Raw genomic sequence first — 19,509 nt, 5'->3', positions numbered from 1 at the left:
GGCTCAAAATGTCATAATTTAGCATATCGGAAAAACCAGCTGAAAAAGACAGTATAATATGCCGAAAAACGTGTGATTTTCACTTGTTGAAAAAACTTCTGAAAACAACATATTATAGCTTGTTGAGACATGTTGTATTGTACCATGTTTAAAAAAAGCAAATATAGCATCCTGGAAAAAAAAGCTGAAAACTACATATTGTAGTCTGTAGAAAATATATCAATTTTGATATAGATAGATACATAGACTTTTATTGTCATTTCAGGTTATACAACTTATTCTTCTGTAGCTGTCCATTTTGCAGCATGACATAAATAATATACAAAAAATATATATAGACATTCACATACATAAGTGCACACACAGGTCTAAGCACAACTCACCCAAACTCATAACCACATACACATTCATACCCGTAAAAACTTAAAAATATGTGGTGAAAAACACTAATTATATGTATAAATAAATAGATGGAATGGGACACACGACGGTCTTTGTTCCGGGGGGGGTTAACAGTTTTCGCGTGTGTGAGTGGGTGTGTGTGTTTGTCTGTGGTGTTGTGAGTTCTGCACCCTGTCCACAGCTCTGGGGAAAAAACTGGTCCATAACCTGCATGTGCTAGGGCTAGGACTTCTCAGTGTGCCTGAGGGGAGAGTGGTGAAGAGGGGGGTTCCAGGGTGTGAGGGGTCCTGCAGGATGTTTGTGACCAGTCTGAGGAGGCGGCTCCAGAGGATGTTGCTCAGGTTTGGAGGGGAGAGCCAACAATCCTCTCAGCTGTCTTCAGTAATCGCTGCAGGCCTTTTTTGTCAGTGCAGCTGGAGTACCACACAGTACAACAGTAAGTCAGAATGCTCTCTATTGTGCAGCGGTACAAGCTGATCAGCAGCCTCTGGGGTGGTCTGTTGTATCTCAGGGACCTCAGGAAGAGCAGTCTCTGCAGCTCTCTCTGCAGCTCTCTCTTGATGAACTAACCCAAACCCATTATGTTAGGGTTTGGGTTAGTTCAATAAAATTCATCACATAAGGACATTTCCCACAAGACTGAAAAACCACAGAAAAATCTCAGAGTTTACCATGCCCAGATGGTACCCCTGTTACTTCAGATTTGACCAGAGAGCACAATCCTATGGAGAAAGAAGTGACTGGGAAAACAGGAGCATCAGTATGCGTTAAACTCTGTGGGGGTGTTTAACAATGACCTATGAGGGAATTAACAAAAAGAGAATTAACAGACACATATAGTAAATCTTAAACAATGACCAGAAGCATTAACAGCTGCATCAGCTGCAACCTTTCCTGTAAAAACAGAATTAGATCTGTTAGGATGAGTGTCACATTTATCTACAAAAAATTGGCCCAACACAAGCTGCAAACTATAGCTTTTACTGCTAAAGCTGCAGCGAAAGTCCAGCTGTAAAGGAATTAAAGTTAAAAACAATAACTCCTCTGAAAAACATCAATAAACATCAGACCTTGGTTTTGTTCATATGAATGTATCAAGACACGTGTCATGTCACTGGCCTCTGATTCAACAGACTCAGACTGGTGAGTCAGTTTTAGCAGTCTGTAAAGAGGGCAACAGGACAGAGTAAAGTTAGGGTTAGAATTCTGTACAGAGCCTTTATGGCAGTCGCGGCTGTCAGTTTAGTCAGCCCAGGTCACTCAGGTGCACACTGAGATTTTCACCACAAATCACAGAAGAGATACCTCTTTTCCCCCATTTGAAACCTATTGTCTACAGTATGACATCATACCAAAAATTCAGTATCAGTCGAAAACTCAACTGATAAATGAGTCAGGCCAATAATCGACTAAGTTCAGAGGGAAAATTCAATAAATTAAAGTCAGAAAAAAATGACTTGGAGGTCGTGAGATCAAATCTCACCTGGCACAGGTGTATTTTGAATGCTATGGTCCTCAGTGTAGAGCCAAAGCAACCTTCAAAAAGTGTTGAAATGCCAGGAAGATTAGCTCTGAGAGTTAAAGCGCTTCCTTCATGACCCAAAGGTCGTGAGTTCAAATCTTACCAACCTGTACCGGCTGATATATTTGTCCACTAAAGTCAGAAGCAAGAAACTTCGATAGAAAAATGCCAGATGTCTCTACTCTACATTATCTGTTCAAGAAAATATCGTCTCATTCATTGGCCTGACGCAAATATCAGTTGTGGTTTTTGACAGACGTCTCTGCTGATACTGAATTCTCCCTGCCAAGAACTCCATTGATTATCAGTCTGGATTGGCTCTGAGAGTTAAAGCGCTTGCTTTGTGACTTGGAGGTTGTAAGATTGAATCTTACTTGGCAGAGATGTATTTTGAATGAACTCAGTGCAGAGCCAAAGGAACCTTCGAAAACTGTTGAAGTGCCAGGAGGATTATCTCTGAGAGTTAAAGCGCTTGCTTCATGACCCGAAGGTCGTGAGATCAAATCTTATCAACCTGTACCGGCTGATATATCTGTCCACTCTGCTGATATAAGGGTCATGTGTTGTTGAAACGGAGTCAGATATATAAAGTTCTTGGCAGGGAAAATTCAGTATTCAGTACAAGAAAATTCATTGACTGTGACATCTGTCGAAAACTCGACTGATATATGAGTGAGGCCAATATTCCTTGATTTCGACAGACGCATCTGCCGATATGGGTTTTACCTGTTTCGGGACCACTTCACCTGATTTAATGAATCTACAGCCAAATTATATTTTATGGCATAAATAAAATAAAATATCGGCTGATATATCTTTCTGCTCTTCTGATAAAGGGATTATATGGTTTTGAAACACAAAATTCAGTATCGGCAGTGACGTCTGTCGAAAACTCCACTGATAGTCAGGCCGATAATCAACTTGGCAGGGAGAATTCAGTATTCAGTATATGAAACTTGAGGAGACAAGGAGATAATGTTACGTTTTTCAACTGTTTTAAGTGTTTGCAGCAAGGTACATTATCAATGATATAACAGACTTCCTTTGTTTTAGGACTGCTCCCTGTCGTTCAAGACCTAAGAGATGTATCATCCCCTTCTGTTATTCAATTCAATCCAATTCAGTTTTATTTATAAAGCCCATTATCACAAAACACAGTTTGCCTCAGAGGGCTTTGAAGCATTCGACATTCCTCTGTCCTTTCCAGACTCGTGCTAGGCTGCATCGTGCTATGTTCCTGATTTTCCTACCTTACTACTCTGCCATTTTCCTGACTCTCCCATTTCAGTTCCTTACTTTCTACTTTCTGACTCCTTCTTATACCTATTTTAACCTCTTATATTCTTATCCTCTACCTCCATCTTCTACCTTCACTAAACTTCCTGTCTGTCATCTTAACTTGTTGTAACTTGACTAACCTTCCTGCCTCTCAACCCAACTTCCTGTCTCTTGACTGCCTGTCCTGTCTCACAACCCAACTACATGTAACTTGACTGGCTTTCCTGTCTCTTTACCTTACTTCTTGTCTTTCCCCCATCTTTCTGTCTCTTGACTGTCCTTCCTGTCTCTCAACCCAACTTCATGTATTCAAAGTTTCCTTTAGCTCTATGCTTGCTTTGGGTTTAGCTCAGTCATCAAAATTCACATGTTCCAGATAAGACTTGAACCAGCAACCTCTAGCACACTAACCGCTGGATTTACCCACTGAGCTAAACCTCCAGACATTTTGCAAGGTTTTGACGTTCCCTTTAGCTCAGTGTTGGCAATGATGTCTGTCAAAAACTCTGCTGATATACAGCATGAGTCAGGCTGATAATCAACTACGTTCTTGGCAGGGAAAATTCAGTATTCAGTATATTTTTTTGTCAATTGTTGACTCATCAAATGTGACTTATATCAGCGGAGCAGACAGATATATCAGTTGATATTTTATTTTATTTATGGCATAAAAGTCAAATGTCACCTGTCCCAGATAAGACTTGAACCAGCAACCTCAGGCACACTAACCATCTAATTGACCCGCTGCGCCATACCACCAGACATGTTGTATATTTTCGATGATCCCTTTAGCTCTGTACTAGGACAGCAGCCTTCAAAAGTCACCTGTCCCAGATAAGACTTGAACCAGCAACCGCAGGAATCGTCAAAAGTCAAATCATCAAGCTATCAGGAAGATGACAACGGCAGACACATTTGCCAGTCCTGGACTCAGAATGGAGGAGCTATTGGAGCACAAAGCACCTGTTTGATCTCACAAAAAGTGGGATCAAACAGGTGAACCCCCCCGACCCACTTCTCTTTCCCCTTTGCCACAATTGTATTTCATTTGTTATTTACGACATCTATTGCACATCTGTCCGTCCTGGAAGAGGGATCTCTCATCATCCTCTGCCGCTCTTCCTGAGGTTTCTTCCTATTTTTTCCCCCGTTACAGGGGTTCTTTTTCGGGAGTTTTTCCTTAGGTGATGTAAGGGTTTAAGGGCAGAGGGATGCCGTACACTATAAAGCCCTCTGAGGAAAACCAGGTTTTGTGATAATGGGTTCTATAAATAAAATTGACTTGACTTGACTTGACTATATCAATTGTGTACATGCTGTTCTAGCATATTAAATCTAAAGAATTAGGACTTTTGTGAAAATGTGCTGCCTTGCTTGTGGTAACATTGGCAATTAAGAAGGATTTTCTAAGTCATTTTTGACAACATTCTATTGTATTTTTAATATTACAGCATCAGCACCACCACAACAGCCCCATCACTCCACTGTTCCAATTGCCCCACTTACCAGCTTCGTCATCACTCCACCGCTAATAGGGATGGCAGGCTCCACCAGTCTCTCAATGGCTCCCCCATCCACTCCAATGCTTCAGTAGTCCTCTATGGCTCCTACACAAATGGTAAGTTGTTGTATCTCATTTTTAATGTGGATTGTACAGATACTAACAGTATAGTTACTACATAATATAAATTGCATAATTTTTGAAAGTGACTGTCTATGTCTTTGCAGACAACATTCTATGCTATCTTAATCTTAGAGCATCATCATCACCCCGAAAGCTCCATCGCTGCATCAGCCACTCTATCACTGCACCCGTCACTCTATTGCTCCTCTCCAATGCTCCATCAGCCACTCCATTGCTACATCAGTCACTCCATCGCTCCTCTCCATCACTGCATCAGCCACTCCATCACTGCGTCATTTACTCCAATGCTCCATCAGCCACTCCATTACTACACCAGTCACTCCATTGCTCCTCTCCATCGCTGCACCAGTTACTCCATCCCTCCTCTCCACTGCTCCATCAGCCACTCCATTGCTCCTCTCCATCACACCACCAGTCACTCCACTGCTCCCCTCCACTGCTTTATCAATCACTCCATTGCTGCACCAGTAACTCCATCACTCCTCTCCAACCTGAAAAACCTGAAGAAGCCACAGGAAAATGTGTTGCTCGCTCTTAATAAATCACATTAAAGTCATTCAGTGAGCGGTGGTCTACTTTGTTTTCCATTAAAAATATGTATAATTGGCTGCTTAATTTTTTACTTTGATAATAATAATAATCACCATCATCATCTAATTATTAAATACAATATAAGTTACTGTGATCATCCACATTTACGCCGCTTATCTGATGCACTGCCTCACAAAATATATGTGTAGTAAGTGAATAAACCAAGGTACAACCGTGCTAGAAAAAGCTTGCCATGATTTCTAGTATGAGCAAGACACTATTAACTGAAACGTTTACTCACACGGACTTACTCAGTCGCAAGCTTTGCTAACTTTATCATTACATGTAGGCTGTTTAAAGAAGACAAACTTTGTATGCCAAAACACATTTAAATATTTTACCTTAAGGGTTCCCAAACATTTTCATGGACAGAACTTCAAAACTTTTCCATAACTTTTCAAAACCCATATCATTGTTTTATCTTGCCCCGCATATATGAAGGGAGGGACAGAGTGAAGGGAAACTGAGAAATGTAAAGGATGGTATATGAAACGTTGTCACACATCACCGTACATTAGAGCTACTTTACTTTGACGGCCACAGAAAATACATTTCCCAAAATTCCACGTTTCAATGGTTATTACTAATTTCACGACTCTTACGGGCCTGGAAAATGTAATCGTTTTATTGTGGAAACCCTTTAAGTTCGAGTCAAATGTAGACGAGCTCACATCTGATGAACTAAGTGTTGCTAGCGTTAGCTAACAGCTAACTGCAATTAAAACCTCCCTTCGCTACCGATTATCTTACGAATGAAACTAACTAAAGCGGACTTTCACAAAACAATCATGGCAGGTCAACCGGTCCGGTAAAACGTCCAAAAAATGAGTAATTTACCGGCAAGGATGTCTCGAAAACACTCAAAATGACTCGGCGCTGGAACTATCCGTGTTTTAAACAGGAGTCCCGTGACCCACGTGACTTCCGGAATCCACAGGTAAGAGGAGAAGAAGAAGAAGAAGAAGAAGAAGAAGGTACTGTACTGTGTACATATGTAAGTGTAATTCTGAGATACTTGAGAAATACTTTAGTATTTCAATTTCATGCAGTTTTATGCTTATACGTTTAAGAGACAACTGTTGTATTTTTTTTTTTACTTTATAATTACTAATAACCTTTGATGTCCAAATTTTATCTTATAAAATCCAATACAGTCATTTAAACTTTCACACGTTTGTCATCCTAGTCAGGTGGTTTCACCTACTTACCGACCTGAAATTATCCCATATTTCTCACTAAAAACAACATTAAAGAAAAGTCTAAAAAAAAATGAATTTATCTTTAACTTGTTGGTAACCTGAACTAAACTATTTAACACGAGGCCGATTTCAAGGGGGGATGTTCCTCAACCAGTTAACATTAAAACGATGCCTACACATTAATGTATGAACAATAATGTTATATACAACAATAGGGGCCGGTTTTTCTACTAAATACGTACTTTGACATTTGATCATTTGAGTGAATTTTGCTGCTAATACTTGTGCTTTTACTTCAGAATGATTTTTGCTCGTAATTGAGTATTTTTTTTAACCTTGTGTTGGTACTTTTACTCTAGTGAAGGAGCTGAGCACCCACCACTGTGACTGAATTACAATACAAAGTGATGTCCACATCTTAAGAGGTGAGGTGTGGTGAGGTGATGAGAGTCAGCCATCAATGGTTTGCTCATCTGCAAATGAAATAAGATCTTCACGTGAGCCCAACACTTTGTTTGCATTCTAAACATCATTTCAGAAAAGAAAGAGTAATGGACCATATGCATTGCCCTGATTTTAATAATAAAAGATGTGAAAAGGTTTATATGTAGAGACAGTGGATAATGGTAATATGGGGAGTCTTGTTTACAAAGATCCACAAGGTGGCGACATATAGATTTCAGTAAATCAGCACATATATGATGAAGATTTTCAAGCGCAGCAATTCTCCAGGTAAGCTTTTCAAAAGTGGCGTTTACCCTCTGCATTCATGTACACAGCCCCTGTGAAGCATTAATAATCTTTAAATCAAGCAATAATTTATTGAATGCAATGACTGCAATATTAACTAGCAGCTGTCTGAATAAATAATTCGACTGAAAACATTTTAAATTGTTCCGTGATTAACAGATCTATTTATGCTGAATAATAATTGTCCTATTATCCAACACCAGATGTTGAATCTCCGTAGTGTAGTTCAACACAATACAGTTTCAGTAGGAACCGCTGTAATTACACAGGGAGGTATCTTGTTTCAGGCGACTTGCTATTGGCTGGTTTTGCGGTGCCCTGCGATGATTGGCTGCAGTGAAAAGCTCAGCATCGTCAAAGTTCCCCGACAGACCTTAATTTGGGTCAGATACAGAGCGACACATCATCCCCGAACAACTGTAAATCTGTGGAACTGCGGATTGTGCTGGAATTGACTCTGAACCAAGTGCAAAGGTGAGCGTTTTTAATACATTTCTTTGTCTTGAGACATGTAATAATTATGAAAAAAGGCACACATTACTTATCTGATGCATTGGTTTTGTTGCAGAAACAATTCACAGGACTCTGAACTTCACTGCAGACATTCACTGACAAGCAATGGTGAGTTTTCCAAGTGTTTTTTTTTTTTTTTTTTAAATTTAGATAGTTTTGCAGATGCATTGATTTGTGATTACAAAGGTGTTTGCCTGGGACTTTTCGCAGGAACACTTTGTAAAGTGTGTTTTGCACAAGGCAGTATACATCTTTTGTGCTTCCTCTACTTTCTTTTTGTTTCTCTGAAGACTGTTCTTTTTGGAAAGCTGGAGTGTTGCAATTCCCCAGGGTCACAGTTAATTCAAACCAAACTGTCCCTGCCAAACACATACAACTGGGCGAATCACTCCTCCTTGTTGTGTGAAAGCAGCCAAGGAGAACAGGGCATTTTAAGAGGTGCAGAGTGACCACAGAGTCCCACTGAGGATGGCTCTGTATGTCAGATAAGTCCCCCCAGGGGCCAAATGGTTCAGCACCCACAGCTGTGATAACATCATGGCATTGTGGTGTCCTCACTAGTGTGAGCCACACACTGGCAGGACAGGGAGGTTCAACAAACTAAATATTATAACAAGCTGGAAAACGTAGGATGGCACTCAGGTCAAATTGTAGTAGAGGACAGACTGGTAAAACTATGTTTCGATGATTGAAAATCACATTGGATCCTTTGGGCTGCACTGATTTCAGTTTATCGAAAGACTGGAAGATGATTCATAATGAATACATGCTTATCATGTAATTCCAAAATGTTGCTGTCACTTCCTGCTTTATAATGCAGTGCAGTCAACATCCTGTGAGTTAGGGGAATCCACAGAGGATATGCGCCGCTGCACTCCTCCTCGATTCAGCTCTACTTTGTCTAAACTTCCCCTCTCACTTTAGGAGGCGGGGAGAGTTTTCGCAGCTTAAAATGTGCATCCTGTTCTCAGAGCCACTGCTTTTCATTTTCTGGGATCAGACTTCATGGGATGGTCTCCATAAAGCTGCTCTGAGGTTTGTCAGGAATGCTTCACTTGTTATATGGTCATAGAGCAGAGTGATCTCAGCTGGTAAAAATCTTATTGGCCAAGTTCTGGAAATAACAGAGGGAACTGTGTCTCAGCTAGACTGCCAGGGCATGATGGGATATTTTGAAAGCCAGCCTAACTGCTCCATAGACTCCCGCAAAAGTCAACTGACACTTTTTGGTCAGAAGTTTTGTTTTAAAATAGACTTAATTTAAACTCTGCCTGCACCACTAACCGCACTCTCTGTGTCTTTCTTGTCGTGCAGTTGTGTATCGGAGATTCTGCCGACTGCCTCCGGGACCAGATGCAGTGCATGATGAGATCCTTGCAGGACCTGAAGCACATAAGCAGGCCGAGGCCACTGAGTGAACCATGCGCTCGGTCCTTCGTCATGACACGGCTCTGCAAACAGAGGGCACAGCAAGAGCGACTCGCTCGTCTACGTGTATCCGACGCCAGTGAAGCCAGCACATATGACTCTGCCTGCTGCCTCGCCAGCCCCCTGGAAGAAGAAGAAGAACATCAGGAGCACGAGCGGTTGGCACAAGGCTCCCCGAGCAGCGAAAAGAGTCTGGACTTTGACTCAGGTTACTCCGAGGCTTCATGGCAGGATGAAGGTGTGGTGCTGAGGAGGACCAGGAATGTGCGAGTCTCCTCTTCTGCCTGCCTCCGCACAAACAGAGGACCCTCTGGCCGAATCCGGCCCAAATCAACCTCGGATGCTTGCCTGGAGCGATGGACCTCATTTGAGGCCAGCGACCCAGAGGACTGGACGACATCACTGCTGAGTCGCAGCAGGAACAGACAGCCTCTCGTTCTGGGGGACAACAGCTTTGCTGACCTAATAAAGAACTGGATGGACCTACCAGAGTGTCCTGAGCCAGCAGAGCTAAAGCCCAATGCGGGCCGGCGCCTCGCCAAAGACATTTTGATCAACATGCGCCGCAGACTGGCAGGGATGTCTAAAAGTGTGGAGGTGAGACCAAGGCCAGCTGACTCCTCGAGGCTCAACAGGGCTGCAGAGGCTCCCAAACGGATGTCCTGTCCCGTGGGACTCCAGGGTCTCAAACCTTTCTTTCACCAGTCGCACACGGGGCTACATCAGCTGGACACTGACTTCTACCAGTTCACCGCTCTCATGAAGACGGGCAGCCGACAGCCCATCATATGCAATGACATTATTGGATACATTTAAATGATGCTGTAACTCCGGACTGACCCATCAGCTCCAATTTGAATAAGATGTTGCTATTTTTGCAGTTGTCCAAAATGTTGATACATCTGGAATAAAAGTGTGCTGGATTTAATGAAAATGTGTTATGTTTATGCCTTCAGTTCAGTTTTAGTAGTGCTGACTGTAAAAAAATATATTATTGTATCCACCTGTCATTGTGTTTGACACATTTTAAGATTCTTCTTAATCCTTCATTAGACAAGTGATGGTTTTGGAGTGATAGTGTCTGCCGTTGACATCGATTTCGTATCAATTTTTAAGTTCTATCAGTCTGTTGACAGTGACAGTGATGGGAAGTAAAGCATAGCATGCTCTCTTTAAAGAAAATATTTTTTACACAAAATCTAAGTTAAATAAAAACCCACTCGGTAAATGTCCTAAACCTTTGCAAACCAAGTAAATGCAACTGGACCTTTTCTGGTTAAAATGTGAGGTGTGGTCATCATAGCAAAGTATGATCGTGATCTAAATGATGGTAAGGGAACTGAAGGCAATTAGTGAAGTACACAGATAAAACATGGTTCCTCATAGACACATATTTATTGAATTATTTTGGTCCACACATAATTAAATCATAACCAGCATCCTTCAGTAGCAAGCCCAATTACCCAGTGAGTAAAGAACCCCTTTAAGTAGTTGCAGTGATAATTTCCAATAGGATTCTTCATGATAATTGAATAGCAGAATATTTTAAAAGTGGCACTATTGTAACGTGAGGGTGTGATGTAAAACACGACCTGAGGATCTGGAAAAGGGCCGAGTGTGAATAAACGCCATCTGAGGACAGATGAAGGCTTCATAGATGGGGTGGTGCACACATGCTCAGAGCGGGATTTACACAAGACAGCTGTGTCCAGATGGCAAGAGCACCCCGAATCTTTAGCGCACAGCACCCACTGTGCCAACTGCCTCCTCTGACTGCACCCCTTCAAGATACTGAAGTGCTCAGTCTGACCTGAATTAAACGCTGAAACCAGGCCAGTGCAGCCCCAGCAGCGCCAGATCATCTAATCCATATGCCCTGGCAAGCACTTTCTCAAACCTTTAGCCTGACCTCTCCAAAGACACATTTAACATGTAAATGAAAACCAACAGTTGGCAAACAGAGCTTTGGGCTTACACTTCTGGTGATAACAAAAGGTTCAGTTTGGCAAGTTTTGTTTTCTTTTTGCATTTTGTTGTATTATTGAGGGCAACGCTAAGGGACAAGACAGCAATTTAAAAATATTACAATAATAGAGAAATGATCCCAGTACCTCAGTGGAATCTTTCAAAATATTTGTGTAATGAAATGGGAAAAAACAGAAGGACAGAAGCTGGAAAAATATCATTCAGATAATAATCTTGGTCAACACCAGCTAAAGCAACACAATAAGGATGTTTTTTTTCACTGATATGCTATCAAAGGAGTGTTAAGTTTACTCTGTCACACTGAAGCGGTTTCACGAGATGACACTTTCTCTGGAAATTTCCGTACTTGGGTATCTGCTCATCACTAAAGCAGGTACCTAATAGAAGGGACAATCTCACAGTCCTCATCTTCAGTAAATGAGGCGATCAGCTCCAGCATCTTCTTGTTTTGAGGGATATCTTTCTTGGTGACCATCCTCACCACCTCAGACACACTGCAAACACCAACAAATTAAATAACATTATAATTAAGACTCATTTAACATACACTAAAATAAATAGCTTTTAAAAAGTGTCTTCTCATCATTAACAAGAGCTATAAATATTATGATCTCTTGTCAGGAAATTTGCTTAAAAAAACTACACAAATGATCCAGTTAGCAAGTACTTATGTATTCAAATCTTAATATTGCACATTCCTCTATAAAATAGACCACCATAACTGGAAATACTCAGCAGCACACAGAAGCACACAGAAGATGTTTTCATCCAAGGCTGAAAGTAGTCTCTAACAAAAACACTATATTACTCTTTTTTTTGCAAGGTGGCTAGCTCTTTCAGAAAAATATTTGATCTGTTTTCAAAAATGAAAGGAAAGTATTTACGTACTCAGTTGGAAAGAATGGGCTCGTGGCCACCAACAGGGCAGAGAAGTCAAACAAATTGGAAAACATGCTGTTGGCTTCAGTCTTTTCATGGATATTTGAGAATAACAAAAATATAAATTGACAGCAACTACACAATTAAATGATTTTGAATATTATCGTCATTCTTTATTCTTCAGATCCCGATTAGCTGCAACTAAGGTAGTAGTAACTTCGTGGTGTGTGAACATAATAAAACAAACAAGACATATAGCACATATAAATGTCTTAATAAGAAAGTGTTCAAGACATGCAAAAGTTTTTAAGGTCTAAGTTTCCCCTCAATGGCCCAACACAGGAAGCTTGGAGCACGGCGACTGCACAGGAAGTGACTACTGGAGAGGGCATTTGTCATATGTGGCCTGCTGTCTACACAGTCAGAACTCTCCCCCTGCAGCTTTATCTAACCACAACACCCACCAACTTCACCTCCCCAGAGACTTGAGCGTCACAGACATTGATGTGCACAGTGTGTTTCAAGATGAGCATGAAAACCTCACAGCAAGATTTAAGCAAAGCATGATCATGATCAAATATTTTAATTCACCCAGCAAATCACTGCCTGTAAAATGTCGATGTTAAACCAGAGTTATGAGTGTTTCTCCCCCTCCTCCTGGGATCAAAACATCCCTGAGGATGCATATTCTACTGTGACTCAGTTGTTGATGAGGAGAGTTCACAGCAAGAGACACCTGATTCTTTTCAATCACCCTGGGGCTCATAATATGCTGCAGTGCTGAACAGGCCCATACAACGTGGCTTCTTGGATTTAGAGGAAAAAAAGCTCACTAATTTAACTCTTTAAACTCTTGTCCTAAACAAACAGAAAGGAATCTGAGGAGGATCGCTGTCACTTGTCAGTGTTCGGTGATGCATGTGCGAGTGTGTCAACAGGCTCTCTGCACACAGGCTTGGAGGAAACACCTCATCCTGCCATTAGCTTTAAACAAACAAACTGAGGCTGCTTATTGTGATTGTTTGTGTGTGCAGGGCTGCGTGACATGTGTAGCATTTTCAAGATTGTCTTTGTCTTAGCTGGACATACCTTTTCTCGAGCCTCTGTTCTTGCCCCATGTATAAGGTAGCTATTCCATAGTAGAGGCCGCAGATACTCAAGTTATAGTTGTCCTGCACAAAGACATGATTTAATTGAATTTACAGCACAATAAAACAAACATGGCAATGCATAAAAACAGATGAGATTAAAGTATCAGCTGCATGCATTATGCAGACGTCATTGTCTTCATAGACAGCAGTCCACAGATCGAAAGCTCTGATGATTAACCACAGTCTAAAACAACTTTAGCAGCTCATTTAGCTTTCGGCGTCTCCACAAACAAACCAGGGAGAACCTGGACAGTCACAGGTTAAACGAAACTTGGAGCAAATATGATCACTGGCCAATTTATTTTCCTTTTGCCTCCTCGGAGCAAACTCTAGCAGAATCAATAAACCACATGTCTGTTCAGGGCAAGAACGTGCATGTGTAAAGAAACAGGCAAGGAGTCACGTGCATTTCTGTTCCAAGTGACCTACTTATTATCATAGACTGTGTATAAAGACATGGAAGTAAGATCTCGATTTAATGGGACTTACCTGTTTAAATAAAGGTTTATATATAAAAGAACTGGTTCTTTTGCTGGAATAATTGAAAGATGCACTACGCAGAATTTCCCTTAAAAACGATGTAAAGACTCTTACAGAAGTAATCCCTTTTAATTATCACTTATGACCCACAAGAAGTGTGTCGTCTGCAGAGACTCTGCCTGTAATTTCTTATTAATGTCTGTGTTTGGGACAATTATAAATTGGTGCCCCCACAGCGTTCAGGTGAGGATGAGGCTTTATAAAAAGAGAATGAAACTGAGGTTAACGTTTACCTTCACTTTTGCCCATGAGCTGTTTTCAACAGTGACAGACAATCCTTCATAGTTTATCTTTAACTGGCACACAGACCTGCAAAGACAGCTTAGAACCTTTAACCCATCTAAGCACATTTCTTATGGATCATAAAAATCTAGGTTTAAAGTAGAAAGTAGAGGCCTAAAAGGAAAATCTTAATATTTTGGGAAATACATTTATTTGCTTTCCTGCAGAGTTACATTAGACTATTGGTACCACTCCCATGTTTGTCTTCTAAATGTACACAAGTGGACAGCTGTAGGTGTTATGAACCAAATATGTCCTCGATGTGTCTCGTAATAGGATAGCTTAGACCAAATTCAGAGATAGCTGGACCTCATATGGTCGCGTTCTTCCAGTGGTATATGTCCTAATGCATCTTGGGCTACATTGATCGACAGCAGACTTTGCTGATGTCCCTGCCTAACATCTCCCAACCAGTAGACATGGTGCTGAAGGATCATCGCTGCAGCTGCTCTCCTACTGGCCAACGGTCAGTTCAATGTCTGCTATGTTCATGCTAACACAGAAGCAGCATTTAAAAGGTCCAAACAAACTTATACTGATGCTGGAACAGTTCGACTCTGTCGTTAAACCCATTAATAATTATTAGGTAACTGCAACGTGATGCTAACAGTGAGCCCTGTCAAGTGGAAACATGCTCTAAAACTCACTAACACATCACATCTTAAAAATTAAAGTTTTAAAACAATATATCTGGTCTGTTTTCTTGCAGTAAAAACACATTAGCCATAATGAGTGAGATACATGAGTAGTATACATATTCGCTTTGGGGAAAAGGTTCAAAACATTGTTCAACCACTGGAAAAGAGTTAATGTATCAGCAACAGCAGGACCTTCCTCCAGGATGGTAGAACACAGTCCTGAAGTTGTGAATGGAAGGTGTAAAGAAGCCAATCGTTTCAAACAATGACCATTGTGTGCACCGGACGAAGGTGAGCAGGTTTGGGGATTAAAAAAGCATGCATAAAATATGCACTCAGTAGCACCGGGTGTGAGGAAAGTGTGTGTTTCCTTGCTGAGAGGAATCCGGAGGTCGTACCTTGATATACTGGAACAGATCTCCCAAGGTCATTTCCTGCTGACCACCACGTCTGCCCTCAACAAGGAAGTCATCCCACAGGGTGTATTTCTTTCCAGCGACCTGCCGATAGACACGTTACACACAAAACACAGACACAGACACACACACACACACACACACACACACACGCGTGCACAAAGTTGACAGATGAAGTACTTCTTTCTGTGAGGGATGTGCAGAAAATATTTGGGTCCATAACAACAGTCGTGAACACTCACAGACAGACAGACTGCATTTTTCATCACGGTGTTATAAAGCAGCTGAGAACAATCAGCAGCCCTCTAAAGCTGCAGCATAGACCCCCAAAAGCCACAACGAGGTCAAGGAGGTGCTTCCTCCTGTATGATGGAGTGACCCTCTCGCTTTTCTCAAGTTTCTATCTCAAAGATTTGCTTGTTTCTCACAGTTTTACAATCATCCCGCTCTGGTGAAAAATACATGGTGCCTTGTCAGTGTAGTTTGAGGCAGATGATATTTTTTGCAAATTGAGAAAAAGTTGAGGAATGTTGCTTATAAACCAGCATCTGTGTGAATATAAATGTGTTGCTCTGGGCAGTGAAATAACAACATAGGAATTTTTCCAGACAACTTGCCAGATTGCACTTCAAGTAGCTGAAGTTTTAGCTTTGTGGGGCTATTTTTGTTATAAATTTCCTGTTTGAGTCCTGTGTTAAAGAGACTCACTTAAAATCTGGCTGTTTATGACAGTCTGTCTATAACAGCAGCTATTGTCTCATGTCCCCTGTTGCTGATAGCTGTACATTGTGCTGAAACAAATTTTCCAGCTGGAATGAAGTTAATCAGAGAAAATTATTGTATGGCCACTTTGATAATAGGGCTGGGTATAAAACATCAATGCTATTTTGCATGCAGAAAAAAATGTGTATTTAGCACTTGAACAACAGCACTGAAACCAAGTACTGAAAGCCTGCATCAAAGATGTTGGCAAGTGTAGTATTGAGAAGTGAGTTTTTCAGTTTTTTTTCTATGGCCAGTATCTCCAACACTTTGAATTAAAAAAATCTCTGTTGATAATTAGCACTATAGGTAAGAGGAAACATATATATTTTTGATTTGGGGGTGGTCTGTCCCTTTAATGTTTAATTATTTCAGTATTAGTTAAAAATCATAGCTATCATGTTAGCAGTGGTATCAAAACTTTTGACAATTTGAAAACAAGACACTGGGCTTACAAGACATTCTTTCATATCTATCTATTTATCTATCTATCTATCTATAAACATATTGACAACCACATTGCACTGTAGTTTCAATGTCTTCATCTGTCAAAGATATAAAGAAATTCAAATATGCCGAAAAACATTTTTACATTGTTTAAATGGAATTTTAGTGTTATGTACTTAATAAGCATATTTATGAACACATTTTTTAAAATTTGATTAGTAAAAAATTAAGTTGATCCAACAATTTTTTCACATTATTCAAAATGAATTTTAAAAGTGTTATGCACTTAACCCCTAATGAAAACAATTGCTGCAGTTATACATGTACATATGTATGTATGTATGAAAAAAATAAGCAGACTGTTGCTAATGTTATTTGACATTAAAGGGTGACCCAGAGTAAGACATAAATCTGAATATTTTCAGTCAGTGGCTAGAATGCATTTGATACATCAAGACCACATGATGTGAGAAGCGTGGTGAGAGTCTTGTGAGTCTAAATTAATTTTAACAGTCATTCATTGAGAGAACTTCATAAACAGTAAACACATCTCTTTTTCTTTCACATCTCATGAGATCAGATTTTTTTAATGCATGGGAAGACACCAATTTAGTGTCCTTCTTATCTCTATTCTTGTAGGACAGACCTTTGACCTCTAAAAAAAAAAGAGCACAATGTCTTGACACCGAGACAGATTGATTCAATGCACACATTAACACCGTTGTTCATTCTGTCAGTGGACCAATACTGGTTTTCACATAACACCATGCGTTTACCTTAAACAATCATAACTTGCACGTGTATGACTTAAGGAGAAAACATCACCTGACCTGAACTGACTCAGGATTCCTCACATGCAGAAAACATGTCACAAAGTCAGACGACCCTGATCACACAGGCGCTGTCTGGTGAGAGAAATTGTGAAGATCAAAACTTGGCTCGAGATGTGAATACCAAAACTCCAGCTAAACCTGGGTCCAATTATCTCTGCTCCAGCAGCCAAGGGGAACTTTTCGACTAGCCCTCGCAACTCCCACCACTTATGGGGTTTGGGGTTATGGAGACACACTCAAGGCAAACTTCTGCTCAAGTCTGACAGGGTGTCTGGTCCTTTGTCCCATTTTCAGACAAAGCATGTTTTGTTTGCAAGGTGCACGTCCTAGCCCTGGTCATGTTAGCTTCTTAAATGTTTATGCAGAGTGTATTATCAGTATTACTTTAAACTTCCCATTGGCAGAACAGTACTTACTCAAGTGCACATGTAGTACAGAAGCCCGTTATTTCTAATGATCTTGCAAATGCAAAGTCATTGTTGGACTTAAGAATAGACCTCCCTCGTTCAGTGGTTCCACGCCACAGTTTTTCATGAGTGCTTTTGTGTGCAGATGCTGATTTTACACAATGCTAAGCAGGCATGCAGGCTATTTTTACTTTCTCCACTCCCTTCCTCTCTCTCATATCTGTCGCACAACTCTGGCAGGAACCTAAAGCCAGTCGACAACTCCATCAGTCTGTGTGTGGAGTGACGTCAACTATTCAACAATATAGCAAGGAGAAAAAAAGAAGCAAGAACGCTGGAAGCAAACTAGCTGCTGGAAACAATTACAAATGGTTTCCCACAAACACCACTTCAGTATCTTTTTGTCATGAAACCTCTACCATAAAAAACTAAAATGGTCCAATGAAACTGTTATCTCCGGGGAAAGAAAAGGAATGAGAAGCAGAGATTTATTGTTTTCTTCTTAAAGCCACATTGACCCAAATTACCAGAACGAAATAACACAAAATCTGCTTCACACACATCTTTATCCACTGCCATATATTTTATCATCACATGCCTCTTTTTCAATACCTGATTCTGGTTGGGGAATGAAAGCATTCAATGATCTGTTATTTCTGAATAACAGACTATTGCTAGAGACGCATTTCAGATCAAAGACTCTGGCAGGAGCAATAAAGTCACTTTAAAATCAATTCAGGTTGATTTAAGACTTGCATCACCCTGCCAAGACATATTTCACAATAATGACCTGCTCGCTATACATTATGCAACCCATTCGCCAATATTTTTTTTCTTTTTTAAGTTGGCATTGTGCATTTCTGCAAACCAAGGTTACATTTCATTTGCAAGTTATTATGCAGCGAACACACTGAAACAATATGCTTCTTTATGTTCCAACAATACTGTGTCTCACGTGGCGTTAGGCTTAGACACAAAAAACACTTGGTTGTGCCTAAAAAAAAGATTACATTTGGGCTTAAAAAGCACGATTTTAGTGAAACAAGCTCAGCCCTAGAAACCAACGATAACTTCGTAAAATCAACTGCTCTAATGTACAAATATAACATTCTCTTGGGTGGCAGAAATGTACACTGCCCACATGTTGTTCTGATGACATGGCTGCATTATCGCGACATAATTCAACCATACTGAAGGTGGACACTGTTGTTACGAAAAAAAAAAGATTGAAAGGAAGAGCTACAGAACTGATATTACATAGTATATTATCCTCCATACAATGAAAGTTGAGCAAGTTCGAGCCTAGAGTGAAGCTTTACTGTCTGAGATGTCACCTGTTATGCAGACAACAGTGTCACTGACAAATCCCTGCCAAGTGCTACTTGGTTGCTAAACACAGCTGCACAAAATCAGCTCGGCCTCAGGGCTGAAGTGTCCATCTTAAAAATGGCAGGCTGTGATTTTTGAGTGGGCTCAAGGTAAGGGCATTAAATAAAAGATTATATTGTGGCTGGAAAATAACATTAAAAATGGCTAGACATAAACAAAGAGACTTAACAAGTTGCTGAACCTCAGGAAAGGCTTCCTTTTTTATATAGGCTACACAGGTTCTGTGTTCAAGTGATGTCCTGTCTCACAGTTAGTACATTTACATGATGTTAGTTGAATTATTGCGTTGGTTAGATTAGAACTTTACTTTTCAAATACACCATAACATGTTAATCCCACTGAAATCGTACTAAATCGAATTTCTTGAAGTCGGACACACCTAGATAATGTGATGGGAGGTCGAGCTTCTCCGTCATTGGACGCCTCACTCGGACCTGGACTGGCGTAGGCA

At 40.5% G+C, this 19,509-nt stretch overlaps 2 protein-coding genes and 1 long non-coding RNA gene across 4 annotated transcripts in view; 1 reads left to right on the top strand and 2 right to left on the bottom strand.

The window, feature by feature from the left end:
* Positions 1 to 423: 423 nt before the first annotated feature.
* On the bottom strand, positions 424 to 6,346 carry LOC121951610. Its single transcript, XR_006106399.1, has 4 exons — positions 6,276 to 6,346; positions 4,973 to 5,347; positions 4,709 to 4,809; positions 424 to 815 (listed from the first exon to the last, which is right to left on the bottom strand). It is a non-coding gene; the product is annotated as an uncharacterized LOC121951610 (long non-coding RNA).
* Positions 6,347 to 6,412: 66 nt separating this feature from the next.
* inka1b (inka box actin regulator 1b) lies at positions 6,413 to 10,256 on the top strand. Of its 2 annotated transcripts, XM_042499964.1 has the most exons (5): positions 6,413 to 6,432; positions 6,997 to 7,062; positions 7,675 to 7,861; positions 7,956 to 8,008; positions 9,215 to 10,256. In XM_042499964.1, exons 4-5 carry the CDS (start codon positions 8,006 to 8,008, stop codon positions 10,142 to 10,144), a joined length of 933 nt encoding a protein of 310 aa, XP_042355898.1. In that variant the 5' UTR covers positions 6,413 to 6,432; positions 6,997 to 7,062; positions 7,675 to 7,861; positions 7,956 to 8,005; the 3' UTR covers positions 10,145 to 10,256. The 2 variants fall into 2 exon arrangements, with proteins under 2 accessions (XP_042355898.1, XP_042355906.1); XM_042499972.1 differs by lacking the exons at positions 6,413 to 6,432; positions 6,997 to 7,062; positions 7,675 to 7,861; positions 7,956 to 8,008 and adding an exon at positions 8,848 to 8,935.
* Positions 10,257 to 10,701: 445 nt separating this feature from the next.
* uba7 (ubiquitin-like modifier activating enzyme 7) overlaps positions 10,702 to 19,509 on the bottom strand; it is a 44,932-nt gene continuing 36,124 nt past the window's right edge. Inside the window, exons 22-24 of the mRNA XM_042507249.1 lie at positions 15,203 to 15,304; positions 13,283 to 13,365; positions 10,702 to 11,808 (exon numbers count right to left, since the gene is read on the bottom strand). Of these exons, the coding sequence (XP_042363183.1) occupies positions 11,679 to 11,808; positions 13,283 to 13,365; positions 15,203 to 15,304 (315 nt within the window). The 3' untranslated portion in view covers positions 10,702 to 11,678. The remainder of the gene's footprint in view (positions 11,809 to 13,282; positions 13,366 to 15,202; positions 15,305 to 19,509) is intronic.

Source organism: Plectropomus leopardus, chromosome 2 (assembly GCF_008729295.1).
Source record: "Plectropomus leopardus isolate mb chromosome 2, YSFRI_Pleo_2.0, whole genome shotgun sequence".
Classification (NCBI taxonomy): domain Eukaryota; kingdom Metazoa; phylum Chordata; class Actinopteri; order Perciformes; family Serranidae; genus Plectropomus; species Plectropomus leopardus.
The sequence above is the reverse complement of the archived record's forward strand: the minus strand, read 5'-3'. Positions and strand labels throughout refer to the sequence as shown.